The sequence below is a fragment of the Diabrotica undecimpunctata genome, chromosome 5, assembly GCF_040954645.1.
Source record: "Diabrotica undecimpunctata isolate CICGRU chromosome 5, icDiaUnde3, whole genome shotgun sequence".
NCBI lineage: Eukaryota > Metazoa > Arthropoda > Insecta > Coleoptera > Chrysomelidae > Diabrotica > Diabrotica undecimpunctata.
The window spans coordinates 51739931-51752647 of NC_092807.1; the positions used below are offsets into that span (position 1 = coordinate 51739931).

At 34.2% G+C, this 12717-nt stretch overlaps 1 protein-coding gene across 1 annotated transcript in view; it reads right to left on the reverse strand.

Annotated features, from left to right (window-relative positions):
- Positions 1-349: 349 nt before the first annotated feature.
- The window catches only part of LOC140441313 (N-acylneuraminate-9-phosphatase), a 65464-nt gene continuing 53096 nt past the window's right edge, over positions 350-12717 (reverse strand). Inside the window, exons 3-4 of the mRNA XM_072531958.1 lie at positions 12307-12615; positions 350-2016 (exon numbers count right to left, since the gene is read on the reverse strand). Coding sequence (XP_072388059.1) covers positions 1808-2016; positions 12307-12615 — 518 coding nt within the window. The 3' untranslated portion in view covers positions 350-1807. The remainder of the gene's footprint in view (positions 2017-12306; positions 12616-12717) is intronic.

Here is a 12717-nt window from a genome sequence, read left to right on the forward strand (position 1 = left end):
AAAACACAGGTACTTAGTGTAATATTTGATTACTGTCCCTGGATGTTCGGAGAAGCTATCAAAATTCAAAAATACTTGATAAACGTTTATGGAAGAGGATCTGCACCTATATGGGTTGGAGATCCCAGCTTTAAGAAATACGAAGCCCCTCCTCAGACGCAACAAAAATTACAATATCGATTGGGCGTAGAACGACATTTCCAACTATTGCTATATCTAATTTGATGCGAATTCTCATCAGAGAGAAATAATTCCAAACCAGGCAAACTATAATCTCTGAAAATAATGTATCATTACAAACTACGAGCCACGAAATCTTATACTCCTGGTAAATATCTCAAATTTATTGTAGCACAAACAAATATAGAATAAGTAACATCGAAATATTATTTAAAAAATAAATAAAAAAATCAAGCTGAGCAAAAAATACAGCTATATGGCTGGATTGGTTACATTTGCATCTTACATACTATAGACTATTTGATCAGTATTCTGTGATTGATTTATCAATCAATCGACCTATTCTACAAAATATCTAATCATACGAAAGATAATACTGAAAAATAGCTAAAGCTAGGGAGTTAAACACAAACATGATTTTTCATTATTTGATATTAAAAACAATATTATTTGATGAAAATAAAATGAATAAAAATTCACTGGTTATACATTGAAATATAAAATGAGATTAGATGGAACAAAATAATTGTTTAATGGAAGTTATAGAAAAATATAACTAAGATGGATTCAACTTATACGGTATAGCGAGAGGCTAAAATAAAGAAGAGTTTTATCTTCATAACATACTTATTGCTGATTAGATAGATAGAGTTTTAATTGACTTCTTGCATATGCTGAAAAGTTTGTAATGTTATATTTTACTTGATAGTGTATAATATATTCAAAGCTAAGAAAAAGCGCGCGAAAGGCACTACCATGGCGTGATCCTTTCCAATGGAATATTCATCGGCCGCAGCTTGTAAAATAGTGATAGAGGGAATAAAGGGCGAATAGTACCTCTATATATAATCTAATATAATTATATTTTCTTGTGTTTATCAGGATTTATTGAACTATTCGCTATGTGCAAGTTTGGAAGAGAGACACCTAGTGTCATAGATAGGCGAAGTTTTTAGCGGTTTTAATATATTATTCGTATATAAACTGCTCATAAAATGACTTAAACTTGTTTATTTAATACAATAATTATAGTAATTTATATTAGAAAACCACTTCTGTTTGCATTAATGTGTCTATAATTTGGAAACGAATATAACTTTACTTGTCTATTTCTTGTTGTATTTTTACAATTTTCAACACAGCATTTACAAAATCCCATTTTCTTCAATGATAATACTTATAAAATGTGCTAAAATATATAAGTTTTCGCCACTTCACGCGCACGATCATTTCTCGTATCGCCTCCAAGTACTTGCACACAGCGAATACTGTTTAAGCGCGCTTTTTCGTGACTGTGAATATAATATAAAGTATATAAAGATTTATGACCACCAAAACAGTCGTGAAGTTGTTAGTAAATATTAATACTAGATATTTGGTTATCATTTAAAAATAAATAAATTACAGCATTTAGATTACCTATATCAAAACTTGATCAAATATGCAACTTTTTTCAATCCTATCGACTGATCTCGATAAAATCATGTATAATTAACAATTAATTGATTTTAAAAGTATTGTATCCCTATCCACACTAATCATAACTTAATAACAACTTAAAAACCCGTCAGTCATAAAAGGAACATAACATCATTCAGGTAAAGATCATTAATATTATTAGCGGGTGCTAACTACCATCGCTGCTATTACTACTAGAGTCTTCGACATCACAGAACTGTAAGGTAAATCCCTGTTTTATGATATTTATTTTGGACATTAGATTGTGTAAATCTAAAATTTCTTTAATAATAAAATCTGGTTTAGGTGCATGGATCGATAATTTCTCATTATTTAATGGTAACCAAATACTTGCGCCAAGTTTTGAGTTGATGCTGCCTAAAAATAAAAAAATATAAATTATTCAAGTAGATACCAAAATATTATATTTATTAGTCACGTAAATTTTTACCCTATAGTAACATTTTAATGTTAAATTTTTACTCTGTTTTAAAACTATTGTTACGAACACGCTTTCGGCATGGCTCATATAACGGTTACAACTCTCTCAGCACTCGAAGAGTACTGAGATTGGAAGATGGTTCTCGATCTTTGCTGTATATGGTGACTAGGAAGTAGTATACAGACAGGGCAACCTAAGAGGATATATGGCGTGCTCTAACTAATTTGAAGAAAATCGTCTGTAATTACGACATTAAGAATTTGGCCTTACCCAAGATAGGCCATGCACTAGATAATCTGGACTGGAAGATTGTCAGAAGTATGCTTGAAGTGATCTTTCGAGAAACCGGCGTACGAATTACTGTGTGTTGCATTAACCCGATGAGATCGTATCCTTCAAAGTCTGTAGACTGTTATTTCTTCTTGAGGGGTTCATGCAGAGCTGGAGAGTCCTGTAGATTCCGCCATCCTGGGCCTACATATAGAGTTACTGATCGGGACGCTCAGATTTAAGAGGGGAGCAGTGTTACGAACAAGCTTTCGGCAGGGCTCATATAACGGTTACAACTCTAAAAAGCATCAAGAACATTAGCGAAGAACCGCTCGTTTTATTTAATCTCGCTACACTATATTCTTTTCAGTGAAACAATTATTAGAGGGCAATTTTTTGGAGTGGGGTGCATTTAAAATAATTTTAAAAAGCTACTTTATTTAAGTAACTATTGTTCACGCCTCCATCCAATTCAAGTTTATTTTATACATTTTTACAACCCGGCAACATAGTAGCGTAGGAAGATATATTATGCCATATGTGAAGATAAGGCGAGTCCCTTAAGACACCCCAAAGACGACAGACGGCACTCAAATACGAGACGAGATCGGTGATACAGCATTCAGCGCGAGCGGACATAATACTTATTAGCATTCATGTTATATGTATTGTGTAATTCAAAATAAAGTCAGTTTTGTTTTCGCACGGAGTTTGATTATTAACCAGCGGCACAAGCGAAGTGCATATCAAGCAAATACATGGTCTATTCGAGCCGAATCATCAAATTCTTGTGTTGAAACAGTGTAAATTCACCGAATTCCGAACTCATATTTGTGTCATCAAATTAGCGGGCGAGATAGTGCATTCATAGTGGCCCGAGCGCGTTATAGACTGTCGAACGTTATTCTTAAGACAGTTACATAATTGGACAACTGTGGGTTTAAAATCTGTGAAGATCTATTATACGAGTTGAGGCCGATCCTTGGCGCCAGGAGGCTAGAGCTGTTAGAATAAACATACAAATATTTTGGTGAGCATATTCATTTCACATTCCCTTTATTTATCAGTCTTTGTACCTTTATTCTGCACATGTGATAATTCTGAGAACGTTAGGGTCGAATATCAAGCGATTTATAATCTGTTTCTGTTTACTGTTTAATTCATTATAAAATTATGGAGAATTTAAAGCGAAAAAGGGGCGGTTTTAAATGCAAACTCACAATATTTTCGAAATTTATATTAGCGTTAAATGATAAAATAACTAAGGGTGAAACGATTTCAGATTTAGAAGTATTACAGGCTATTGAAATGGTAAATAATATAGAACATTTACAGGGCGAATTCGATGAGGTTCAGGGGCAAATAGAAAATACGGTTCAATTTGAATTATTAGAGGACGAATATACGGAGCGCGAAGAATTCTATAACAAATATTATTCACAATTAGCGGTAGCGCGAAAAATCATTCGCGATAATCAACAAGTAGCTTGTATAGAAAGCGATAAAGCAAGTGAGCGCTCTAAGAATTCATATACAGGGGATTGTATTGAGCTTAAACCTATCGAGTTACCAAAATTTGATGGTAATTATAATAATTGGTTAGATTTTGCAGATCTTTTTGAATCTTTAGTTAACAGAAATGAGTACTTAGACAATATAAGGCGTTTTCATTATTTACGAAGTTCATTACAGAGCGGTGCGGCGCAGGTCATACGAACATTAGAGTTTACCGCCGAAAACTATACAGTTGCGTGGAAATTAATTAGGGAAAGGTACGATAATAAGAGATTATTAATTTCCAATCATGTTAATGCCTTATTTAATATAGAGCCAATACATAAAGAGTCATCTAATAGATTGCGGCAATTAGTTGACATTTTTTCGAAGCATTTATACGCGTTAAAGCAGCTAGGGCTACCTACTGATTCGTGGGACATACTCCTTATTCATATTATTTCTTGTAAGTTCGATACATCGACTTTACGCGCATGGGAGAATAGCAAAACACATAATGAAATTCCTAGTTTTGATGATTTTAAAACGTTTTTAAAATCAAGGGCGGACCTCTTAGAATCTCGTGAGGTAAATCAAGCTGAAAAACAAAATACACGGAATATTTCTCAGGCGGGCGCATATTCACGGAATACGAAATATTCACATAACATTCGCGGTCTATATTCATCACAGGGAACTTTAAATAAATCGGATAATACACCGGGGTTCCCTGTTTGCAAAAGGGAACACAACATTTATCAATGCGGCGAATTTTCGAAACTTTCATCTAGGGACAGGTTTGATAAAGTAAGACAGGTCAATCTTTGCACGAATTGTCTTAAACCTGGACATTTCTACAAGCGGTGTAGACAATCAACATGCAAGAAATGCGCGTCAAAACACCATACTTTATTGCATCCAGATAGGTCAAGCGAACAGAACGCAGCTTTAGTTCATCAACCGGTAGAAAACGCGAGCGATATACGATCTGCAGATAATATACAAGGTAGTTTAAACACTACCAATTTGTCAGTTTCGGTAGTTAGCGCTGCAGATCAAACTATACTGTCCACAGTATTAGTTAATATTTTTGACGGCCAAGGTAAGGCATACATAGTGCGAGCTTTGTTAGATTGCGGTTCACAAAGCTCATTCATAACAGAAAATTTATGCGATAAACTTAAATTAAAAACGACAAGCGCGAACATATCTGTCATGAGCATAAATAATATTGCATCTCCCGTTCGATTCAAATGCGAAATAAATATACAGTCGCGTAGCGATATAACTTTTCATACAACTTTAAATTGTTTCGTAATACCAGAAATTACGGGGTGCGTGCCGGCATCTGAAATAAACATTAGCGATTATCAGATACCTAAACATTTAAAATTAGCGGATAATCATTTTCATAAACCACAGAAGGTCGAATTGTTGATAGGAAGTGATCTATTTTGGCAAATACTGGGCACAAACAGAATTAGTTTAGGTAAAAATAAACCCTTCATGCAAGAAACAATGTTTGGCTGGATCATAGCAGGGCCGTATATCAGCCAAAACAAAGCATCAGAAAAGCGAATAACTAAGTGTAATTTCACAAACACAATCGAAGTTACAGAACAGCTACGTAAGTTCTGGGAACTTGAAGAGGTTTTCAATGGAAAACCTGCACTCTCGGGCGAAGAAATTGCATGCGAAAAACATTTCGAAGATACGGTGAAACGCGACGCGACAGGCAAATTCATAGTATCATTGCCATTTAAGGAACCGATAAGTTCACTCGGTGATTCATTTCGTCAAGCAAAAAATAAATTTTTAAATCTCGAGCGTAAGTTGAATAAAGATGCCAATCTTAAAACTCTTTATAGCGAATTCATCCAGGAATATAAAGAGTTGGGACATATGAAAGGTTTATGCAGAATTACGGAAGCGGCAACAGACTTTAGGGTAAATACTACATTTTATTTTATGCCACATCATCCAGTATTAAAAGAAAATTCTTTGACGACACGTTTGCGCGTTGTGTTCGATTGTAGTGCGCCAACTACAAACGGCATTTCATTAAATAGTATTCAAATGGCCGGACCAACCTTACAAAATGATTTACTCTCCATTTTATTGCGTTTTAGAACACACTTATATGTAGTTAGTGCGGATATAGAAAAAATGTACCGTCAGGTATTGGTTGCAGATGATCAAAAATCCTTACAATGTATCTTATGGCGAAATAATCCGGAAGAACCGATTGAAATATTTCAGTTACAAACAGTTACATACGGTATGAAATGCTCTTCTTACTTAGCGATTAAATGTCTAATGACATTGGCAGAGGAGCAAGAAGCTAAAAATCCTAACATTGCTAGCATTATTAAATCCGATTTTTATGTGGACGACCTTTTGACAGGTTTTGATTCAAAACAGAAAGCGCGCGAAGCATGTAAACAACTTTTTGAGGTCCTCAAAGGCGGAGGATTTACATTGCGTAAATTCTATTCAAATGATCCTGAAATATTAAGAGATATACCGGATAATTCAACTACGGGTTCCGTTATTCAATTCGGTGAAAACGAGAAGGCGAAAACTTTGGGATTATTGTACTCACCGCAATCAGATACTATGTTTTATAGCATAAGTTCATCTCTAGGCCGTATAATCACAAAGCGAACTTTATTATCGGACATAGCTCAAATTTTTGATCCCTTGGGTCTATTAAGTGCGTGTACCATCATAGCGAAAATTATGTTACAACAACTATGGCTCGAGCGTCTTTCATGGGATGATCCCATACCGGAGCATTTAACAAATAATTATTTACAGTTTAGGAATAAATTAGGAAGCTTAAACAATTTAAAAATACCTCGGCATGTTATATGTTCTAGTAAGGTCAAACTAGAACTTCATGGATTTTGCGACTCCTCAGAAAAGGCGTACGGTGCTTGCATATTCATTAAATCTACCGATTCGTTAGGCAGGTCGTATTCATTCTTATTATGTGCAAAAAGCAAGGTTGCGCCCTTAAAGCCAGTTACCTTGCCGCGTTTAGAGCTCTGTGGAGCAGTAATTTTATCGCGTTTGACCAATAAGGTCAAAAATTCATTAAATGTGCAATTTGATACGTGTTACCTCTGGACAGATTCATCGATAGTACTTAGTTGGTTGAAAACAGCAGCCAATGCATTGAAGACGTTTGTTAGTAACCGCGTAGCAGAGATCCAGGAAACCACTTCGTTTGCGCAGTGGCGTCATGTGCCAGGCAAGGATAATCCTGCAGATCTAGTGTCCAGAGGCGTGGAACCAGATAAAATAATGGAGTGTAACTTATGGTGGCATGGACCGGAGTGGATCATACAAGATTCAGATAAATGGCCAAATTTACAAGTTGTCCCCACTGAAACAAGCGAAACGAGGAAAAACATAAAGGTTTTTACGAATAAACTTGATGAAACACAGAATACGGAAGTATTTTCATTTGAGCGCTTCTCTAATATTTTACTTTAAAAAGAACCGCTGCATATGTGTTCAGATTCATCCGCATGTGCAAAAATAAGGAAAGAACTTCTGAACCCCTTTCTTTGGATGAAATACATTCTGCATTTAATCGTATTCTAAAACTGTGTCAATCACAGTCATTTTCTAATGAAATAAAGCATTTGAACCAAAAGGGATCTTTAGATAAAAACAGCAAACTCATAAATTTATCTCCATTTCTTGATGATCAGGGCATCATGAGAGTAGGCGGGCGTTTAAAGCATTCCGAGTTTACGTATTACAAAAAACATCCCATCATTTTAGCGGCAGATCATATAGTTACGTCGTTAATATTTAATCATTTTCACAAGGATCTTATGCATGCTGGTCCTCAGCTTTTACTTGCAACTATAAGAGAAACTTTCTGGCCGTTATCAGGAAGAAATTTAGCGCGACGTACCGTACACAAATGTGTAAAATGTTTTAGATTAAAATCTAAATCCATTCAGCCAATAATGGGTGACCTACCTGCCCAGCGTCTCGCAGGTGGCCCACCGTTTATTGTAACAGGTGTAGATTATGCGGGCCCTTTCTTAATTCGCGATAGAAAGGGTCGAGGTTGTAAACTAATAAAGAGTTACATGTGTCTTTTTATTTGTTTTTGTACGAAGGCCATACATTTAGAATTAGTTACAGAACTGTCTAAGGGATCATTTCTGTTGGCCTTTAAAAGATTTATTGCGCGAAGAGGCAAGCCTCAAAAGATGGTCTCCGACAATGGAACCAATTTTATAGCAGCTAGTTCGGAGTTAAAATTGTTAAGAAAATTTTTAGAGCAGTACACTCCCGCGATAAGGGAATCCTTGCTAAAGAATAATATTTCGTGGTCCTTCATACCTCCCTATTCTCCACATTTTGGCGGACTGTGGGAAAGCGGAGTAAGAACAGTTAAGCATCATTTGCATAGGGTTTTGGGAAACGCGCACTTAACGTTCGAGGAATTTTATTCGTTGCTTGTGCAGATTGAAGCTATAATAAATTCCCGACCGATTCATCCTTTATCCTGTGATCCAAATGATCTCTCCCCATTAACCCCTGCACATTTTCTCATCGGAAGACCACTTATTACCAATCCAGATCCAGATTTGCGTCATGTTCCAGTTAATCGGCTCTCAAAATTCCAGCATATTCAGCAGCTTTCTCAGCATATATGGGAACGATGGAACAAAGAATACATCTCCGAACTACAAAAACGCACGAAATGGACTACTACTAACGGTGAAGTTGCGGAAAACACGTTAGTGCTCATAAAAGAGGACAATTTACCTCCATTAAGGTGGAAGTTAGGTCGCGTGATCGAACTTTTACGCGGCAGTGATGGTGTAGCCAGAGTTTTTAGGATAAAGACAGACAATGGTATCATAACTCGTTCTTTTTCCAAGGTGTGTCCGCTACCCGTTTCGGACTAAGTGTAGTTTGAACATTTGAACATTTAGCATTAGCAGACGATTTTGTTGGCAGTGTTTGCCAAGGCGGGGGCCATGTTCACGCCTCCATCCAATTCAAGTTTATTTTATACATTTTTACAACCCGGCAACATAGTAGCGTAGGAAGATATATTATGCCATATGTGAAGATAAGGCGAGTCCCTTAAGACACCCCAAAGACGACAGACGGCACTCAAATACGAGACGAGATCGGTGATACAGCATTCAGCGCGAGCGGACATAATACTTATTAGCATTCATGTTATATGTATTGTGTAATTCAAAATAAAGTCAGTTTTGTTTTCGCACGGAGTTTGATTATTAACCAGCGGCACAAGCGAAGTGCATATCAAGCAAATCCAACTATTATCATCAAATTTGCGTATCAATATTTTTCTTATTCCCACTTAAAATTGCAGTAAATTAAATAAAATAAATTAATTTTAAAATTAAACTAGCAAAATAAGTTTTCAATTTTAAATTGTAACTATAATTATTTAATACTAAAATCAAAATATTGTTATAATTAAAATAACCGTTAAATTATTTTGTAGCTAATCAGCTACAAGCTACAGTATGATACTAGTTTAAAATATATTCAATATATTTCGTCATATTTGTTTTATTTAACTTATTCCAATTGATTGGACGCCTGAATTCCTAATGATCATTTTAATTAATTCCAAAAAATTGCTAGTCAAAATAAAAATATAAATACATGAAAAGAATTTTAAGTTTACATAAGTCATTCGCACTTGACAATGCAAGAGAACTCTAATAATATAGTACTTTACTACAGGACCAGCATATCAAGATGTTTATCATTTCTCGGGTTAGAGAGGCGCCTGAGGGATTATGTAATTAAGCTGTTAATTAACAAACATTTAGTGAAGATTCTATATATTTTAATTCATAATAGGGTATATGAAAAGAGCTTGGTAGTATAAGTTAATTTTGTTTATAAGTAACCAGAATTAGTATACAAAAACATTTAGACAATTCAAGACAATCACTTTATCAACACAAATATGCTCATTAGGTTTCAATTTTTTTAACAGATGATAAAGAGAGTAGAATTTTAGCACATAGGTTAAAAATCTAACGTTAAAATAATTATATTAGGAATTAAAAATACGTAGTCCTGTCATAAATATTGATACAAGTCAGAATGACGGTATTAGATTTTTGTTTCGATACAGTGCAGCTACAACCGCTGATACGTATTTCGACCTTCTTAGGTCTCGTCAGAACGGTATAGTCACTGCTCTGTTCAGAACATCCTGGGCCTTAATTAGTCTTTATTTGTTCTTAAAAATTATTAGAAAAGTAATACATTTTTTTTAAATATTATCAAAAACGTACTATCAAATTCCGTCCCATACTTTTTTTTCTATAAAAGCAAAAAAGGAAGTTCACCACTATGAAATTCAGGTGGTTATTTCTAATGGTAGAAAATTGAAAAAAATCTCGAATTTGTTCCCAAAAAAATGTGATATTAGATTTTATTATATTTCGCCAATGCAAAGAAAAAAATATTCACAAGAGCTACTGGATCGGGCCCTAAATGGCATGAAAAGTAGCACGTCTGCTTATAAAGCATCCTTTTTTGCATTCATATTGAAAGATGTAAATGCAAAAGTATGTGCACGAAAATATTGGAAGAAAACCAGTTTTTTTTCGCGGTTTTTCCCGTAGCAGTAGCAGTGTTCATTAAAAAAGAGAGCCAATCCGAAGATAGATAGTACCAATATTTCTTATCCCGGTATCCGGAAGTAAGACCTCGACAGCTTGCCATTCCTTCGTTGCAGAGGACAGGATAAGAAATTGGTTTAAGAAAGTATATGATTATTTCAATCAAAATGGCAAACAGATGTGTTGGTAAATCCAAGCCGAATATTCAACTTCGACAAGACAGCATTTTTTATGGCTCCACAGGACAAACAAGTGTTAGTTAAAAGAGGATCTAAAACTGTATATAACAGCATTGCCAACGATGAAAAAGAATGTCTGACCGTATTAGCAACAATATACGCTAGAGGACATATCCCACCACCAATGGTTTTGTTTCTCTATAGTATCGGATAAAATGAAAGTGGGTGGATGGATACAGAAACGTTTTATGAGTACGTGGCAAACTATTTTAATAAATGGAATATGAAAATGTGCTTTGGCATTGAGCGAGTTCTGTCGTGAAAATGGAATTGTTTTGGTAGCACTGGTTTCAAATTCCAAACAAATGCAGTTGCTTGATGTTGCTATATTCCGACCTGTCAAAGCTACATGGCGCAAAATAGTTCATGATTTCTGAACCTATTTTGAAAATCAATCTCCCATAAATTCTGCTGAATCCTATTTTGTCACTCCTCCAAAATTTCCAACACCATTTAAAAATACATTTTATTTCCCCAGAGAAATATCTCAAACGTTCAAAAGAAAGTCTACAAAAAAATTAACACCTGTAGAAACGATTGCTAATTATTTTATGGAGTACCAGAGAAGAGCAGAAGATGAAAAAATGAAAAGGAATCAAGGAAAAAACAAAAGCTTGAAGAAAAAGAAAAAAAGCACCTAAAATCACGAAGAAAAATGCAGAATCTGATGGCAAGAAAACAGAAAAAATTAAAATTTCGAAAGCTGTCAAATTAAACCTAAATATTGAGAATAACGAAAACGAAGAGGAGAGATAGATGGGGCAAATTAAAAAAGAAAATGAAATTTTAAACAAAAATGTTGGTTCTGACAGAAAAACAGGCAAAAGAACTAGAAAGTCGAAAGTATTTTTTGTTGTTTTTTTAGGTTCAAAATGTATTGCATATGTAGGTACATCTTTTTATTTTATTTACTTTTTCTATGCCCCTTATATATAAAAATTATGTTTTTATGCTTCTGTATTTTTTATATCTACTTTGAAAATATTAAAATAAATCTTTACATTTTTTTGATATGCATTCCGGAATTAGATCACCATTAGGCCGTAATTACCACTAATTTTTCAAAATAGGCCGGAATTAAAGTTTTTTGAATTTTAGTGAAAATAATTTTTTCTTGCGAATAAAAAACACATTTTTTATTTTTTTATTAATTATTTTGATAAAGAAAACCTCAAGCTATCAAATACACCTTAAATCCATTTTCTCTATTATTTCGTTTAAATAATATTTATGTCTAAAGTCAAATATTCCTTAACTTACCTAACATTCATATTTAAAATACCAACAGGCACGTCAAACAGAGAACATTTAAAAACAAAATAATTAAAAATCTTATTCCAAAAACTAGAAAAAATTGCGTTGGGATTTATCACTTATTAACTATCCTGTTAAGGTAAACATTTACTCATATTCCAATTCACGTCGTTAATTTTTTTAGATCGAAGTGAGAATATTACGATCTATTCATTTCTTATTACAGGTTTATTATTATTAAATTCAAAATCAACTTCATATAGCTCTAATAATCAGCAGTAGATAGGCTATTAACTTTATTTGAATAATGTATAATATTTACCTAAAATATCGGTCTCCAACTTGTCACCAACCATAACCACTTGGTGTGGTTCAATGCTTAGATGATGACACGCTTCGAGAAAAATTTGGGAATGAGGTTTTTCCCAAGGAAGATCACCGGAGACCAGTATCAGGTCGAAGAAGGGCCGAATATTCAGTTTGTCGACTTTTTCCCATTGAGCATTTGATGTTCCGTTTGTAATTAAAGCGAGAATATATTGATCACTAAGTGTTTGAAGCAAATTTCTTATTTCTGGAGTTATGGACATGTATTTGTACCTTAGGTCAAGCCAGTGTTGATAAATCTCATCTAAAATAAAAAAGTATTCATATGATTCCAAGACAATTTTGTAATATTCGTACAATATATTAATTATTACACTTTTTAAAATAAAAATCATGTTTCTTATGT